The sequence below is a fragment of the Lupinus angustifolius genome, chromosome LG15 (genome assembly GCF_001865875.1).
Source record: "Lupinus angustifolius cultivar Tanjil chromosome LG15, LupAngTanjil_v1.0, whole genome shotgun sequence".
NCBI lineage: Eukaryota > Viridiplantae > Streptophyta > Magnoliopsida > Fabales > Fabaceae > Lupinus > Lupinus angustifolius.
The window spans coordinates 7,070,720-7,090,214 of NC_032023.1; the positions used below are offsets into that span (position 1 = coordinate 7,070,720).

Consider the following 19,495-nt stretch of genomic DNA (forward strand, 5'->3'; position numbering starts at 1 on the left):
CCTAGGATGCACATATACATGTATTTATGTGATGCATGAACATATTATGAATGACATATCTCAAAGATGAAATGATTTAAAGTTTTATGCATATGAGACATGTGTTAAGGTTACCTAAGCCTTAGACTCAACCTAAACTAGTCTCTAGTCTAAGTATGGTACTAATCAAAAGACTTAAGCAAGTTGATTTGTTGATGATCTTCAAGCTCTTATTAGCACAAGTTGTCCTCATCAAAACCATGACATATAATGAGAGAGCTTTCCAAAGTGCTCCTCTTGACATGCGCACTTTCAGCAAGTGATAAAGCTTACTTTGTAACCTCTCCCTAGCAATATGACAATCAATTTCGATGTGTTTTATTCTCTCATGGAAACCAGGATTTGTAGCAATATTTCTTGTTGAATCATTATCACAATAAAGAAGTGCAGGTTGCTTAAATGAAATTTGGAAATCCAGAAGGAGATAAGTAAACCATTGTACCTCACAAGAAGTTATTGCTAAAGCACGATATTCTGCTTATGAAGAAGATCTTGAAACTGTGTTCTGCTTCTTGGATTTCAAAGAAACCAATGCATCTCCTAAGAACATACAATATCCAGAGATTGACCTCATTGTCTCAAGGTATGTGGCCCAATCAGAGTCACTAAAACCCTTTAGATGGACATTAGAGTTGGAAGGGTAAAATAAACCTTGGTTAGGGTTTCCCTTTATATATCTAAGAACTCTTGTCATTGCTTTATAATGGTTCATAGTAGGGGCAGCCATAAATTAACTAAGTTGTTGAAGGGAAAAGCTTAAATTAGGCCTAGTATTAGTCAAGTAAAGAATTCTTCCTACTAGCTACCTATAAGTGACACGAACATGGTATAAGTTGCTATCATGGTGATTTAAGTGAGTGTTTTTAACCAAAAGTGTTGCAATAGTCTTGGAATTCAAGAATCTTGTGTCTTCAAGTAAATCTAATGCACATTTTCTCTGACACATTGTTATACCATGTCTAGATCTTGCTACTTCAAGTCCAAGAAAGTATTTTAACACTTCTAGATATTTAATTCAAAAGTGTTGGTCAAGGTGCTTCTTAACAGAATTGATCTCATGGTCATCATTCCCAGCCAAGATTAAATCATCCACGTAAATCAATAAAGCAGTAAAATGATTGTGTAATGATTTAGTAAATAGTGAGTGATCATGTGAAGATTGTATATAACCCAAAGATATCAAAGAAGTAGACAATTTTGCAAACCATTATTTACTAGCTTGTTTTAAACCATAAAGAGACTTGTTAAGTTTGCAAATAAGGTTAGGGACAGAACATTGAACACCTTGAGGGATAGACATGTATACATCTTCATCTAAATCACCATGTAAAAAGGCATTGTTAATATCAAGTTGTTGCAAAGACCAACCCTGACTGGCTGCTAAGGCTAACAAAAGTCTAACTGTGGTTAGCTTAACCATAGGAGCAAATGTTTCATAATAATCTAATCCATTTGTTTGAGTGTATCCTTGGGCAACAAGTCTAGCCTTGCACCTTTGGATGGTGTCATCAGAGTTAAACTAGAGTTTATAAACTCATTTTGATCCAATAGCCTTTTTATCATGGGGCAATGAAATTAGAGTCCAAGTGTTATTGCAATCTATGGCAGCTAACTATCTTCCATGGCTTGGACTTAATAGCCTGGTTGAAAGTATTAGGTTCAATGTGAGATGAAATAGAGAGGCAATGTCTCAAATGTGGTAGATACAAGGCCTTCTAAGATAACACATGTTGCAAGGGATGTTTTATGGTGGGATCAGGTGCAGGTAGAGATGGCAAAACGGGCATTGCCCGTGGGCACGCCCGCATAGCCCGCATTTTTTTGCAGACAGGATATACAAATTTTGTCCATTTGTCCATTTTGTCCGACCCATTTTGTCCGACCCATTTTGCCCGCCAAGTTTGCGGACATTTCCGTTGGGCATGCGGGCAGCCCATAAACATAATTTAAGGAAAAAGTAAGAAAATTTTAAATAAGTTATAATGTAATGTGATTTTTAATCCCTAAAAAAATTGTAATCTAATGTGATTTGTTAAACTTCATATAAAATATAAAAAAAATTGTTATTTTTTTACCTTCAAGTACTTTATTTAATTTCATTTCATTTATTATATGATTTTTTTATTTTTATTTTTAATTATTCAACAATGCACGCGAGCCGCCCACAAACCTGTTAGCCCGTTTTAAAACGGGCTGGGCATTGAATTTTGTTTGTTAAACCAATACGGGCATGTCCGTGCCCGCTTAAAATTTTGCGGGCCGGGCTAAATGGGTCGGGCGACCCGTTTTGCCATCTCTAGGTGCAGGTGGTTTCTTGGCAAGGAGATTACATTGAAAATCCTTAAGATAATAGGGTGGATGAGTTATTCTGTGGGATCTTCTAATGGAAGGATTTGAACGGTTAGTGTGAGTATGGTCAAGGTTGTTAAAGTGAATAGGTGGTGAGTTTAGGGAGTGGTAGGCTCAGTACAGGTGGGGTGGTTGGTGTGGGATAGGTATCTAGGAAAGGATCAAGGATGGGATTAATTTGTGCTACACTTCTTATGTCAATAATAGTTGTCTGATATGGAAAGATGTGTTCATAGAACGCAACATTTCTAGACATGGTAGTACTCCTAGTTGACCGATCATAGACTATATACCCCTTTGTCCCTAATTGACAACCAAAAAGAGACATTTCTTTGCTCTTGGATCCAACTTGGTCCTTTGAGAAATGAGGGTAGAGGCAAAACACAAACTCCCAAAGACTCTCAAGTAATTGATTTTAGGTTGCTTATGAAACAAGGCTTCATAAGGAGAGCTTAGGCCTATTATGGGTGTGGGCAATATGTTGGCAAGGTGTACATCATGGTGCACTACATAGCCCCAAAAACTACTAGGTGGGTGAGAGTGGAAAAGCAAGGTTTTTGCTATGTTTAAAATATGTTTGTGTTTCCTCTCAACAAAAGAATTTTTTTTAGGGTGTCTCCACATAATATATTTGGTGAATAATGCCCAACTTGGAATAGAAATCATTCCTGATAAATTCCTTACCATTATATGTCCTAATAGTTTTAACTTTACAGTTAAAATGTGTTGATTTCCTTTGTATGAAATTACATATCAAATCTCTAGTGTTAGCTTTAGTCATCATGAGAAAGATCCAAGTATGCCTAGTGCAATCATCAACTATAGTGAGGAAGTACTTATGGACATGAATTGTAGAGACATGGAAAGGATCCAAAATGTTCATGTGGAGGAGCTTAAAGGTATGTGTGGTGTGCTTTTAGGGAAGGGTACTTTAGATTGCTTTCCTAGATGACAAAATTCACAAACTTTATTAATATCAATTTTCACATATGGAAAGGTTTTGCATATATTGTGAAGAAATTTATTTGAAGGGTGGCCTAGCCTAAAATGCTAGAGATCAAAACAAGGAATATTTTGTTTATGTAAAGAACTAATAATGTGTAGTGTGTCACTTGGTTGAGCATAGCTGATTAATATGTAAAGGTTATTCTTGATTTTAACATGTCCAATCATCCTCAAGGTAGTCATGTCTTAGTCAAAAATAAGCTTGTGTTGAAGGGAACAAGCAAGGTCATGGACAAAGGTTAAATTCTACTTAAAACCATGGATGTATAAGACATTATTTAGTGTAAGGTGATTAAAAAGAAGAACAATTCCAGAATGCTTAGCCATGACAATGACATCATCGGGAAGTTTTACAAAAATAGGTTTGATAGTCTTATAGTGTGTAAAGTTTGTTAGATTGTTTGTGACATGATTTGTGGCTCCACTATCAAGGATCCAAGTTTGATGTGTAAGTGATTTACCTTATGTGGGAGAAACATATGGACTGACTGACTCATGGCTCATCTAATTGACCATATGCTCATGATTAACACTTAGTTGGGCATGTTGTGTGTGATATGTAGCTCGAGGTTTTGTGTGTTCAGTATCCTCTTGGTTCCTTTGATCTATGTGAACATTGTTAATCATATTGGTTCCTTTGGATTTGGACTTGAAATTGGGTGGGAACCCATGTTTGAAATAAGAAATTTATGTAGTATGTCATTCTTTCTCATAGAAGGTACATATTTTGTTGTTGCTGGTTTGTCCATATCCCTTGACACTTGTGCTAGCTCCCCCATTAGCCTGGTACCTCCTTCCTCCCCTATTGTTAAAATTTGGTCCACCTTTTCCACTAGTTTTATTGAATTATGGTTTCCATGATTGTCCAGTGTTAATATTGTTAATTATACTTATGTGTCTTTCATGAGTAACACCTTCTTGATGGGTGGCAATGGTTCCATTAGAAGGATCTGAGTATTTATTGTGTTATATTGATCACTAAGTCCTTTTAAGACACACATGATGTATTCTCAGTCCCTTTAATTCTTGATGGCTTTCAAGAAATTGCACGTGCATTTGTTGGTGCGTATGTAGGTGGGTATAGGCCTTAAAGAGTCTAGCTCTTCCCACATGATTTTAAGGTAAGTGAAGTCTGTAGAAACATCTCTATCTCCTTGTTTGATGGAGTGTAATTCTTGAAGTAAATCAAATGTTCTAAAATAGTCACCTTTTGAGAATCTGTCCCTGAGATCCTTCCAAAGCTCTTGTGCATTGTCTATGTAAACTATATTTTGGGCTATCTGGTTGCTTAGTGATCTTGTGATCCAAGAGATATCCATAGTGTTGTATCTATCCCAAGCATCAAATGTTGCATCTGATTCTTGTGGTGTGTCTATTCTTCCATTAACAAACTTGAATTTGTTCTTTGATGATAGAGCTCTTTTCATAGACCTGCTCCAGGTGTGGTAGTTTGCACCACTCAATGGTGGTGAAACTAATACAACTCCTGGATTCTCTCCTAGATGAAAGTAATAAGGGTTGGTTGGGATTTGTGATGTATCAACACCATGTTTTGAATGTTGTGTCTGATTTGATTATACTTCCATTGTTGTGATTCAGACAAGATAGGCAAGCTTGTATAAATGTTGTAAGTGCACGAACAAGCTTGCTGGTGTGGAAGAAAAATATAGGGTTTATAGGATGGGAATGGTTGTTGCAGCAGAACTCTCAATATATGAGCTCTGATACCATCTTGTAATAATTTGAAGAAAGTGTATATTATTGATTGATTGATTGAATACAATCTAACTCCAACTTATAGCTGTGATACAATCTCATGGGAATTTATGTTTATTAAATCCAACCAATGAATCTGTTAGCGATGTGATCCAGAAAGGGCCCAACATTGATGAAGAGCACAAGGTCATTAAGTGCATCATCCAACTTGAAGAACCACCTGATGGAAGCCACATTTTTCTTAGGAAGACATAAGATTTTTAAGTTGCATTTAATAAAGTGTGGGCCTTTTTGTCCCACATATAGAATAGGAGTTATTTTCTTTCCTTGTTTTCAAGAATAATTTAAGACTTTCCTATTGGGTGTAATTTGGCTTAATGTGGCCAATACTTTACTTTATTTTGGACTATATTATTCATGTAATCAGGTACAACTTCCTTCTTGGGAAGGTGCATGTGGAAGCATATGAGTGCCTACCTTATTCAGCTTGGATGAGTGATCTCAAATGAAGAAAAAATTCAAGACCTTACCTTCTTGGTAGCAAGAGACTTTAAAAGATGAATGCTCATTGATTCATCTTTTATTTGAGTAAGGCGTAAAGAATCAAATATGATTGAGGCGTGTGAATACTTACCTTAATAAGAAAGCTGATTGATTCATTCCTTATTTGGGGAAATCAAAAGGCTTTAAGAGAATAAATGACAATTGATTCATTCCTTATTTGGAGAGGGGCATGTACTTTCAAAAACCTTCCTATTTGGGAGAACATGTGGGGTTCCCTATATGGCAACATTCAATGGCTCATTAAATAATTAAGATTGTTTCCTGAATAAGGAGGGATGTGAATCACAAGGTTTGTTGATTTATTTCTTTCCATAATTGTTCCAAATCATCTGTCATTCAAATCTGATTTGGGACATATAATTCAAATAATGAGGATATTCTCCACTTCAAAACTTGCTTAAATGGAAGCAACATACATGAAAATACATTAAGACCAATAAATAATTACTTATTGGTGCCAAGAGAACTGAATCTTCCCACTAAAGAGGCTTGGTACACGACTTCAATGTGTGGAAGGTCAAAGGAAAAGTTTCCATACAAGAACAACTCAAGATGACAAGAATTCATGAGCATTATTCCTCATTAAAGCGTTTGACACGTTTTTTATTAGGATTTGAATTCTTAGGAAAGTCTTTGAATGTCAATCAATGTATTATACTCAATGGGATCCAGGCTTGGTCGAACTTCCCACTATATGTAACCAATTTGCACATTTGAATAAAACACTTCAGATTTTGTTTGGATTAATTCTTTTTTAGTTGAGTTTTGCTCCTAACTTAGAACTTATCGAGGAACCTACCTTGTGGCGTTCATAGACTTATTACCATTGGTGTGACGCCTTACCTTAGTTCTCATCAAGCATCATTGCTTGTGGCGAACAACCTTGGCTTATCAAACACTTGTGCTTGTGGCGCCTTCATCTTTTCAATCTTTACCATCTTCTCTTATCCTAATTAAAATACAAATTCATTTACTCAAACACAACTCATTCATACACATTCCATCTCAAGACAAAATACACTCATCATCTAATCAAGTTCATACAAATTTCAATCATCACGATTTATAAATACGAATAGACCTTCAATCAAGAACAATCGACAAACAAACACAATCCCCTTCAAAAAGGTTCGTATCAATTAAATTTAAACATGTTACACAAAGAAGCAAGTCACTATTCGTTTTTGAAAACTTATTATTAAGCTCTTGACATTATTGATCCATCACTTGATTGAATAACTCAGAAAAGGTTAGAAATTAGACATTTTCAATTTTCATTTTGACTTTCCACATGTTGAAAAGGTATTATTCATATTTGAAATTACAACATTAAATATTTTTCACAAAATAATAAACATTCTCAAACAGAGCATTGTAATCATCCTTCCTTGTAGCTTGCAACCTGCTATGATATTATGACCAATTTCAAGGCATTTATAATATCTAATTTCATGACATTTACAAAATGGTTTATTAACAAGGTGTTGATCCAGTAGTGTAAAATTTATAATATCTAATTTCATACATTTATAATATCTAATTTCTTTATTCAAAATTGAGAGATACTTTTAATAATACCAACAAAACAAGATCATTGCTAAAATTAGAATTGATATAAGAGTCACTACCATTAATATACATGAACAAACATAGCCCTAATCTTACCAAGTAACCATCTATCAACGAAAAATCAACAAAAAATAGAAGAAATTCGGGTGCAAAACGGTACTTGGTGATGATTGTGAAAATTTACTAGGAGACCAAAAAGTGAAATAATCGGGTGTACAGCAGCAAATATATCTCAACATTACCTGAAGGTTACACATGTGTTTTTCGACAAAAAACATAATAGAAATATTCTATTAAAACCCATCACATATACATCAATATCATTCTAAACTAGATTAGAAACCTATAAAATAACACATATGTTATCCACATTTGACCTTAAGATCACTTATGTTGTGTTTTTTTAATAAAAAAAACTACTAGAATTATTCTATTAAAAACTACTGTACTTGACATCAAATGTATTCTTTACTAAAATAGAAACCTATGAATCTCAAATCTTAAGTGCTTCAAAAATGAAAAAGTATGTGTTGTATACATATTCGATATTATACACGGCCGAGGAGTAATTCCTATTTTCTTAATTGTTTTTAACTTATTTTGGATATTTCAAATATATATTTTTTAACGAGTAAGTCACATTAACATCAATTAAAATTATATAATTGCGATATTTTTTATGGTAAATTGCCGGTATTTTTTGATGGTAAATTGCGATAACTATAGTTGTGTCATAACTCCTGGATGTATGTACATTAACAAATTTGTTTTAATATATCCTAGACAGTATGGTACACATGTTGTGTTATACGGATAGCATATCATTGTTCTAAAATATGTATCACTTTATATATTATTATATTATCATTGATCAGTTAAAAAATATAAAGTTAATATATTTAATTTTTGTTTTATTTTTTGGCCAATAAAACTCAAAAGGTCCATAGAATAATACGAACTTTAAGATAGAAGATAGGGATGTTGACCATATCATGAAACAAATAAAATATAGAATTAATAATGTCTTGTTATTGTATTCTCTTACAGCACACAAAAGTAATATATGTTCACTTGTAAATTAATTATCAATAACTAAAGGATTAGTTTACACATCTTACTTTACATTTCTAACTTCCGAAAAATAAATCATAATTTTTTTGTCTGGATATGCAAAAGTGGCATCGGGTAGGCGATGAAGGCACAACACCTACCAGTTATTGTGACGTAAAGTGTAAAAGGTCAAAACAACACTGCGCCGCCCGTTGATAAAAACTGTAACAATATCATCACTACGCGTACACATTCCCGTTTTCATCTCTTCCATCGTTCTTTCGAACCAACTTCCCTTCCATCTCTCTCATAATTGCCTATATATACACACACCAATAATCCATTTACTCTAAAGTCTGACATTTCAAAAATTCCATTTTCATCAAAATTTTAATCACCCCAACATTTTTTAAACCATTGTAAACCACTAATTCAAATATATATTTATCTAATTCTGTTCCCTTTCCTCTTTCTCTTTAATTTGCTTCTCTCTTTATTCGTGGGCGAACATTCTCTGGTGGCTCTAGCCTTTCAAGGTATGTTTCTTTGTTTTTTATTTTTTTGGAATTGGAATTAGTCTCATTGCTAGATTATGTTATAGTTTAATTCGTATCTAGCTAAATCATATGATTGGTTTCATAGTGCTTTTAACATTTTGTTTTCTTGATGTGAATAAATGATGCCCTTTATTAATTTTTTTCCGAACATGATATCTAACATTACTTTGTACATTTTTCACTTGTTGGATGATGTATAATTTGAATTGATCATGATATTGGATGGTTAATCATTAACCATAAATGTATCCATCGAACAACTAGTTAACAACCAACAAGGCGTTGGTCCCGAGAAAGTCCACAAGGGTTCGGTTCGTGGGAATGATTAGTCCCTTACTCATTGGGTGAGAAAATACTCTTGGTAATACCAAAAAAATATAGTTAACCATCAAATCCATGTGATCAGCCACACCTTTCATTGAACAAGTGTAAAAACTGTGTGAATGCATGGTCTATGTTAATGAAATTTCGATCTGGGTTTGCTCAAAATCTGCTTTATAATTTATGGGGATTGCTTGCATAAACATGTTTGAAAAATTAAGCTTTGGTTTTGGTTTAGACTTTGTGATTTTAGCTTTTACAATTTCATTTACCTTGGTTCCTATATAGAACCTGGTTTTATGTTATTGGAAATACTGTTCACAGAAACTTTGTTGTATCATATCATTCTGAGTTATAAAGTTGTTTCACCTTTATGCTTATGTCCATTTTAATCTGTCTTTCTCATTTTACAAAAATTGTCTAAGAAAATGGATTCAAATTTGGAACAGGGGAAAATGGCAGAGGCAAAACCAGACACACCCTTGATGCCACAATCGTCAAGGAACCTTCCTGATTTAAGAAAGTCTGTTAAATTGAAGTATGTCAAACTTGGTTATCATTACCTGATAACTCATGGAATGTACCTCTTTCTTTCCCCCATTGTGGTGCTCATTGCTGCTCAGCTATCCACTTTCTCACTCAAAGATCTTTACGATATTTGGACGCATCTTCAGTACAACTTGATATCTGTTATTCTTTGCTTGACGCTCATTGTATTTTTATCCACGCTATACCTTGTAACTCGTCCTCAACCAGTGTACCTTGTTAACTTCTCATGTTACAAACCTGAAGAAGCTCGGATATGCACAAAGAAGATGTTTATGGATCAGTCTCGGAAGGCTGGTCATTTCACAGAGCAAAATCTTGAATTCCAGAGAAAAATCCTGGAGAGATCTGGGTTAGGGGATAACACTTACCTTCCAGAGGCTGTCTTGAACCTTCCTCCCAACCCTTCAATGAAAGAAGCCAGGAAAGAAGCAGAGGCTGTAATGTATGGTGCAATTGATGAGCTATTTGCTAAGACATCTGTAAAGCCTAAAGACATTGGAATTCTTATTGTGAATTGTAGTCTGTTCAACCCAACGCCATCGCTTTCAGCGATGATCGTCAATCACTATAAGCTTCGAGGGAATATAAGGAGCTACAACCTAGGCGGGATGGGATGCAGTGCAGGGCTGATCTCAATTGATCTTGCTAAAGATCTTCTCCAGGTCCATCCCAATTCTTATGCATTGGTCATTAGCATGGAGAATATTACATTAAATTGGTACGAAGGAAATGATCGATCGAAGCTTGTTTCAAATTGTTTATTCCGCATGGGAGGAGCTGCAGTTCTGCTTTCAAACAAAAGCTCTGACAGAAGAAGATCCAAATACCGATTGATCCATACTGTTCGCACTAATAAGGCTTCTGATGACAAGTGCTTCAGCTGTGTTATTCAAGAAGAAGATGACGATCGCAAGGTTGGTGTTACTTTGTCGAAAGATCTCATGGCAGTTGCAGGTGATGCTTTAAAAACCAATATCACTACACTAGGGCCTCTTGTTCTTCCAACATCGGAACAACTCTTATTCTTCGGAACATTAGTTGGAAAGAAACTTTTCAAGATGAAAATCAAACCTTATATTCCAGATTTCAAGCTAGCTTTTGAACATTTTTGTATCCATGCTGGGGGAAGAGCTGTTTTGGATGAAATAGAGAAGAACTTGCAGTTGTCTCCATGGCATATGGAGCCATCAAGAATGACACTTTATCGTTTCGGCAACACCTCCAGCAGTTCACTTTGGTACGAGTTAGCTTACTCAGAAGCCAAAGGACGTGTTAAGAAGGGAGATAGAACATGGCAAATAGCATTCGGTTCCGGATTCAAGTGCAACAGTGCTGTATGGAAAGCTCTCAGGACCATCAATCCTGCTAAGGAGAAGAGCCCATGGATGAATGAGATTCATCAGTTTCCGGTTGATGTTCCGAGGGTTTCAGCCATCTAAATGGTGCAATTATAAATATTTTTGTATCAGAATTAGGTGGTAGCTATTGAAGTGGTGAAAACAGATGATTGATAGGTCTTGGCCTTGGGCTAGATTTTGTTAAATACAATTTAGTCATGGCTGGTGCATGAGCTTTTAACAGCAAGGATTTCTTAGTTATTTATTTGATTGTGGTGGTGAAATGCAGAAAGCATCTAAAATATTCTTCCACTCCTAAACCTTCATTTGGTTGATGAGATTGGAATTATATCCAATCCTAAATTCAATCATTTTATATGTTGAAGCGAAAAATGTCTATGCATTCTTAGTTAATTATTTGAATTTGTATCTATACGAAACTCATGTGCTCTTACATTTGGTACCTACGTTGTTTTCTCTTTCCTCTACTGCTGATAGCATGATATGATGATACCAGTGCATTTGGGCCTTAATGTTTTTAGCATATAGAAATTTAGAATCATTTTATACAGATACAACACTTAAATAAAACCAACACTTATCACTCTTTAGTCTTTACCAGCAATGAGTTAGGCAATCATACAATGGGTAGAAATTAAAAATTAAAAATCAAAATGAAAGTTGACTTTGCCATTAATACTTGTATAAAAAAAGTAGATAGTGTTTTATTAAAGCTAGTACAGACTCAACCTTTGTCATAGCCTGTAATGGCTTTGACTTAGCACTTTGAATTGCATGAGTTTCCTATGAATTTTGAATTTTTAACAATGCATATGGTCAAACATGACTTTTTTCCATTCCACAACATTCTGTATAATCTTTTTCCATTTCACAGCATTCTGTATAATTTTTTTCCATTGGAGACTACTATATGACACGAGTATACAATATGTAAAAATAGTAAATAATAGATCAACAATTTAAAGGAATTTAAAGCTCAAAGAAAATAATTTAACTCATCCTATAAAATATGCAAAAAGAAGTTAAAAGGGAGCAAATTACTATTATTTGTTATTTAGTTATTTGTCTACACAAGCAATTAATTTTGTTAAAATATAGGAAGTATTTATTTTTGATAAAATCACTAAGATATGTAATGAAAGCTAACCTTCCATATTTAAATTTTTAGCATGATGATAAAAATACTAAGGCTTTGATTTTAATTCTTCGACCATTTTTTTCCTAGCATAGGGTCGGATTTAGCCTTTGTCGTAGCAAATAATGTTTTGGCTTAACTCTTTAAATAACATGAGATTCTTATAACTTTTGAATCTTTTTATATTGCATAGGATTATACTGAATTTTTTATTCATAGCCTTTTACCTTTGGAGACTACTATTAACCTGATTAATTATTTAGAAGATATTTTTGGTTAGGTAAGCAACCATACATACAATAGGTGTAGATACAACTAAAAAATCAACAATATAACTCTAATTAAAATATTTATATCTATATAAGAATAGAATGAGCTAGCATTATTATCAAAATAGACTTTCCTAGCTTTGACACCTGGAATTTTTAAGGACAATTTTGTCATTAAATAATGTCATTTTTTAATATCATAAATAAAATAAAATATATCATAAAATATGTAAATTGTATATTACTTACAGGGACATCTTTCTTTAACTTTACCTTTAAGTACCTGCAGCTAATTTAGTCATTCCACTTTATTATAATATTGATCAAATAACCCTCCATCTAATTTAGTCATTCCGCTTTATATAATATTGACATAATAACAGTCAATTAATTGCACGACCATGAAATTACACAAGTATGTCTTGGGATAAACATCTTTTTGGCTTTCTGGGGGTGGGTTAATTTGTCCTAACCCTTCGTTTTCTTTCGAATCTCATAATCACACTCTTAAAATTTGACTCACACTCTCAATTTCAATCTCAAACTCATAGGAAAGTCATCCTTAAGTTAATCCATGAGATTGCTTAGAAGATTGACAAATAATAGTCACCGTTTTGTTGTAACCATGGAAACCTCATTTGTTCTCTCTTTTTCGTCCATTTTCTTTTCTATCTTTTGTAAAGAAGTCATTTTTACTGGGTTATGCTATGTGGAAAAACAAAATGGTTACCATTTTATTGTAACCATCGAACCCTACATTTGTTAAATCTGAGTTTCATCTATTTTGTTTTGCATTTTTTTATTTAAAAAAATGACTTCTTTACTGTGTTTCATCTGTAAATCCATCTTTTTTGAAAGAAATACTTCAAATTATGGATCGTAATCATGTAACATTTTTAATGGGTTATAGGTTTGAAAAAAATGCTCCTCATTATTTTTGTAAACATGGAACCTGGCATTTGTTAAAACCGAGTGTCGTCTATTTTGCATTTAGTGTGTAGCTTGCTTATGTGCCTCACATTGATGTTTAATGAACTTTACTCTTTCTCTACATTCAAAACTTTGCCTTTCTATCTTTGATTTTACATACTCATTTATCACATTTTGCAGGTGTTGTACTTCATTGTTGTTGGACTATTTTTAAAAAAATAAGTCGAAGTTGATCCGCACTTTGCCTTTCTATCTATGTTTTGACATTTTTAAATAAAGAAATTAGGGCTTTGCATTTATTGGGATCCTACATTGTGTGTTTCACACTGTTTCTGTTTGATGTCTAATTACCTTTACTCTTTCTCTGCTTCTTTGATTTTTACTAAAAAATGTTAAATTTTGTGTATACAGTCAAGCTCCTATTAAAAACATGGCTTTTACCTTATGTGGTAAATTACTTCATAAATCACGTCTTAAAAAAAGGCCATTACATATTTGTTACAAAAACTACTTTAATCTTTTCTATTCCACAGTTTGTAGGTGTTATGCTTCTTGGATTTTTACTAAACAAATGTCAAATTTCACATTTATAGTAAAGGGCATGACCTTTACGTTATGTGGTGTTTTACTTCATAAATCACCTCTTTAAAAATGACCATTACATATGTGTTACAAAAAATTTGTAGTCTTTTCCATTCTACAGTTTGTACATGTTGTGCTTCTTTGATTTTTACCAAACAAATGTCAAAATTTACACTTATAGTGAAGGACATGACCTTTATGTTATGTGGTATTTTACTTCATAACCCACCTCTTTAAATAAGACCATTACATATTTGTTACAAAAATGCTTTAGTCTTTCCTATTCCACAGTTTGTAGGTGTTGTGTTTCTTTGATTTTTACTAAACAAATGTCAAATTTCACACTTGTAGTGAAGGACATGCATGTATTTCTTTGTAATAATACATTAGTGAGATTATAATTTTTAATAAACAATATTTTTGCGTATATAGGTGTTGTGCTTTACAATGTTTCTATTTGATGTCTAATTACCTTTACTCTTTCATTGTACATTATATTTTTCAAGTCCTTTATATTATGTGGTGTTTTACTTCAAAAATCACCTCTTTAAAAAAGACAATTACATATTTGTTCCCAAAAATTGTTTATCTCACTACTGATATGCATAATGAGCTTTATATTTGTTAGTTATGGGTTTTATCTAATCTCTTATCTCCATTATTTGCATGTTTTATCGAATCATTTTCTTTTTGAAACGAATGTGGCCTTTGCATGCATGTACTCTATGTGGCCTTACTTTTGTTGCTTTGAAACTTATGAGCTTGAATCTATGCATAATGTTAAAATGGTAGTAGACATGGATAAGAGAGATTCTTGTTGAACAAGAAAGAATGAGAAAATGTTATTGAATTGAATAATTCCAAAGTTACATTGAATCATCTATATAAAGGGAAGAAAACACTAACTACCCTAACCAAATTAACTAATTGACTAACAAAAGTTCAACTATTTTAACATTCCACCGCAAGCTGGAATATATCAAGCATTCCAAGCTTGAAATAATTGTGTTGAATACGATGATATACTCTAATACCTCCTCTTGCTAGTGAGAAAATCTTCGTCTCCCAGTCTTGAAATCTGAACGTGAAGCAATACTGACGCTTAACCACCATTTGGCAAAAGCAATTTCATCCAATGCTTAACCATCTATTTGACAGAAGCAAACCAATCATAACGGATGAAAGAGAGAAAAGAGATGGACCTTAATCTTGATCCTTATATGTTGCTTCAATGAGAAAAAATTACACACTATAATGTTGTGTGTTTAATGAGAGAGAAAGGGGTAAAGAAACTAGAGTAATAAAGAAATGAGAAATAATTGGGGGTAATAGATGAAAGAATGTGATATAGCTTCCTTAATTTGATGATCGGCCACTGTGCATGATTGGGCACACACTTTTGCATGATATTCTTATTTCTTGATGTTGTTCTTGGTCTTCCCTATCTTCTTCAAGTTGTTGTACTTCCCCTTCTTGACAAATATAACAAGTTCTTGCAGTAGCATCATATTGTTTTGATCATATTAAAACAACATAACTATTGTTCCGAATAGAACCAAAGAACGTGTAGAAAAGATATCTTGGCTAGGGGAAGATATCTTGTATCATCATCTTTAGTGTCATCCATTCAGAAATAAATTACAATTGCAAAGAACCAATCTTTCCAGAAGCACGATCAATCTACATTGTAGCATTGCCAATGGAGCAAATGGTGGAACATTCTTTGGACTTTCATTTGGAAGTTGACCATTATTTCCACTCGAAGAGACTGGAGATGAAAAGAAGCAACTAGAAGAACTTAAAGAAAAGTTTGAAGGTCTGTTCAAGGTGATAAAGGATGTATTGGGTGATAAGGATGAATCTTGGAATTGAAGAATGATAAGCGGAAACAATAAATCAAAGACAAATAATTAGCTCTGATACCATGTTAAAATGGTAGTAGACATGGATAAGAGAGATTCATGACGAACAAGAAAGAATGAGAAAATGTTATTGAATTGAATTTAATTCCAAAGTTACATTGAATCATCTATATAAAGGGAAGAAAACACTAACTACCCTAACCAAATTAACTAACTGACTAACAAAAGCTCAACTATTTTAACAAACAATGTTTCTTCATGATGTTTTCTGTGCACTTTCCTATTTTAGTTAGTTAGTTGATAGTTAGTTATTCAAACCTTCTATAAATAGCTCTCTCTTGTTTGTGATCTTTAACTATTCAATTCACTCTTCACAAATCAATAAAAGTTCTTCAAAGAGGTTATTCATTTATTGTTCTTCACTCAATCTTTCTTCATTCTTTTCTCATATGGTATCAGAGCTTTTTTTTAAGCACTGCTACATTCAACACTTCACATGTCTTCTTTTACAAATTCCTCATCTATGAACTCTACACAAGAACAAACCTCTCCCTATTATATTCACCCCTTGGAAAATCCAGCTATTGCCCTTGTATCACCTCTGCTCACAGGGGAGAATTACCATCAGTGGGCCAGATCAATGGAGATGTGCCTCATCTCTAAGCAAAAACTCGAGTTTGTTGATGGAAGCATCTTGATGCCACCAAAAACAGACCCCTCATTCAAGCAGTGGCAGAGAGCAAACAACATGGTCACTTCTTGGATAACAAGATCCGTGTCTCCCTTAATTACACATAGTATTTTATGGATTGACAAAGCCTATGAGGTATGGGACGAGTTAAAGGAAAGATTCTCACAAGGAAACCTGTTTCGCCTAGCTGAGCTGCATGAATCACTTGCAAATTTCAAACAAGGAGAGTTAAATGTTTCAGACTACTTCACTGAACTGAAAATCCTATGGGATGAATTTGACACCTGCAAACCCCTACCAACTTGTGAATGTGAAGATCCCACTTCTTGCAAGGCTATGATCAGTTCTAAGGCACACAGAATAGAAGATAAGATTGTTAGATTCCTCAAAGGACTAAATGACTCCTATGCAAATGTGAGGTCTCAAATCCTACTCATTGATCCTCTATGTTAAAATATGGTAAGAGCCATGAAAAGAAAGCTTCTTGATGAATTAAGAAGTGTATAAAAGAAAGCTTAAAGAAGTTTAAAGAAAGAAGAATGAGAAACAAAGATTGATAATATTCTCATTGAATGAATTTAATTGATTGAATAAGAAGTGAGTCAATATGACTTATTTATATAAGAGAAAAGAAGAAAAGAAAATTTGTAAAGCAAGTAACTAACATAAACCTAACTTGCTAATTCCTAACTTTCTAACCAACTATCACGTTCCAAAATAACCTATCATATATCTTTAATATCTCCCCATCAAGCTGGTGAGTGAAAATTTTTACTCTCTAACTTGGAATTGATTTGAAGTAATAACAACGGTTAACCACCCATGGCAGAAGCTATATCATCAAACGCTGAACCATCCATAGCAGAAGCTATATCTTTGCTTAACCACTATGGACAGAAGCTACCCATCCAATGCTTAACCATCCATGACATAAGTTATATCTGAGCTTAACAATCATGGACAGAAGCGAACCAACCATTGATGTTGAAAAAGAGAGAATGGATCAGAATCTTGATCCCAATGAGATACTTCTATAATGAATAAGAAAGAGGGTAAATAATGAAGAATAAGAAAATGATATAATCTTGTATATGATAAATTGGTTATGATACTCCATTCTTGAAGAGCTTGAGGATATCAATAAGCTAGCTTATGCACTTGAAAATAATTCTTGACCAAAAACAAACTCCTTTGATCTAAATTTGAAGTTCGATGAAGAAGTTGATAATGAAGAATTTAGGGCCACATGTTGCAAAGAAACATTGGATGATGAAGAACAACGCTGGAGTAATCAAAAAAATCAAGATAGTCTTGCCACATACAACATTGTCACCTATTAGAAGCAATATAACACTAATGAAGGTCATTGAGATGAAAAAGAAAGCACCACCATGTTCTTGATTGTTGAAGTTTTCCATGAAATCCTTCATGGAACCATAAGCGGAAGCTATCAAAAGATAATTATGCTCTGATACCATGTTAAAATGTGGTAAGAGCCATGAAAAGAAAGGTTCTTGATAAATCAAGAAGTGTATAAAAGAAAGCTTAAAGAAGTTTAAAGAAAGAAGAATGAGAAACAAAGATTGATAATATTCTCATTGAATGAATTGAATTGATTGAATAAGAAGTGAGTCAATATGGCTTATTTATATAAGAGAAAAGAAGAAGAAAAAACTTGTAAAGCAAGTAACTAACATAAATCTAACTTGCTAATTCCTAACTTTCTAACCAACTATCATCTTCCAAAATAACATATCATATATCTTTAATAAACAATGTTTCTGTGTATATAGGTGTTGTGCTTCACAATGTTTCTATTTGATGTCTAATTACCTTTACTCTTTCATTGTACATTATATTGTTCAAGTCCTTTACATTATGTGGTGTTTTACTTCAAAAATCACCTCTTTAAAAAAGACAAATAAATATTTGTTCCCAAAAATTGTTTATCTCACTACTGATCTGCATAATGAGCTTTATATTTGTTAGTTATGAGCTTTATCTAACCTCTTATCTCCATCATTTGCATGTTTTATCGAATCATTATTTCTTTTTGAAACGAATGTGGCCTTTGCATGCATGTACTCTATGTGGCCTTACTTTTGTTGCTTTGAAACTTATGAGTAGGGGTGGCAATTGGATGGGTTTGGATTTGGATCCCAATGGATGGATAGAAAACTATCCATCAATCCAAATAAATCCATTACATAACATTTTTAAATTATCCAATCCATCCATATCCAATGGATTTCAATCCATCCATTTTATCCATGTATCCATTTTAATGGATTGGAAGGATGGATATCCAACCCACTTTTTTTTTAATTTGAACAAAGCATTTTAATAAAGCAATTTAAAGAAAAAAATTCCTTTAAATAATATTATTTAATAAAGCATTTTTAAATATCAATTTTAAAAAATATTTTTCTTAACAAACAGTTTTCAAAAGTGTTTTTGTGAATTTTTTTTATAAGCACTCTTAGTAGCAAAAATCTCCGGTGCAACATAATTGGTATGGGTGTAAAAGTCCAGTTCGGTTTTTGACACAATTTAATGACCGAAGCGAACACAAAGATATGGTTCGGTTCGATTAACCGCAAATTTTATTTAGGAATTGAACTGTTCATTAGTGGTTCGGTTCCACAGTTTTTCAACTTATTTAAAGAAAATCATTTAAGAAATAGTTGAACATAATTTGAAAAGTATAAAGTCAACTAAGTGAATACTAAACACGTCAATAATAAATTATTTAATACTCTTTCTAGTAAAACAATAATAATTCAACATCTCAACGCACTACAAACTTGAAATTTTAGTCCACAAAATCTTCTAAAATGTTCAACAAAATTTAAGAATGATAAACTTGGTACCAATATTTTAGTCCAACAGTAACACTTAATACTCCACATCATTAGTAATGTCCTCAAGTTCTTCCTTTATTTTCTTTTA

The 19,495-nt window shown here is 33.2% G+C and overlaps 1 protein-coding gene across 1 annotated transcript; it reads left to right on the forward strand.

Moving 5' to 3' along the window:
- LOC109328470 (3-ketoacyl-CoA synthase 11-like) lies at positions 8,581-11,441 on the forward strand. The gene is made up of 2 exons (XM_019561948.1): positions 8,581-8,828; positions 9,620-11,441. Exon 2 carries the CDS (start codon positions 9,626-9,628, stop codon positions 11,156-11,158), a length of 1,533 nt encoding a protein of 510 aa, XP_019417493.1. The 5' UTR covers positions 8,581-8,828; positions 9,620-9,625; the 3' UTR covers positions 11,159-11,441.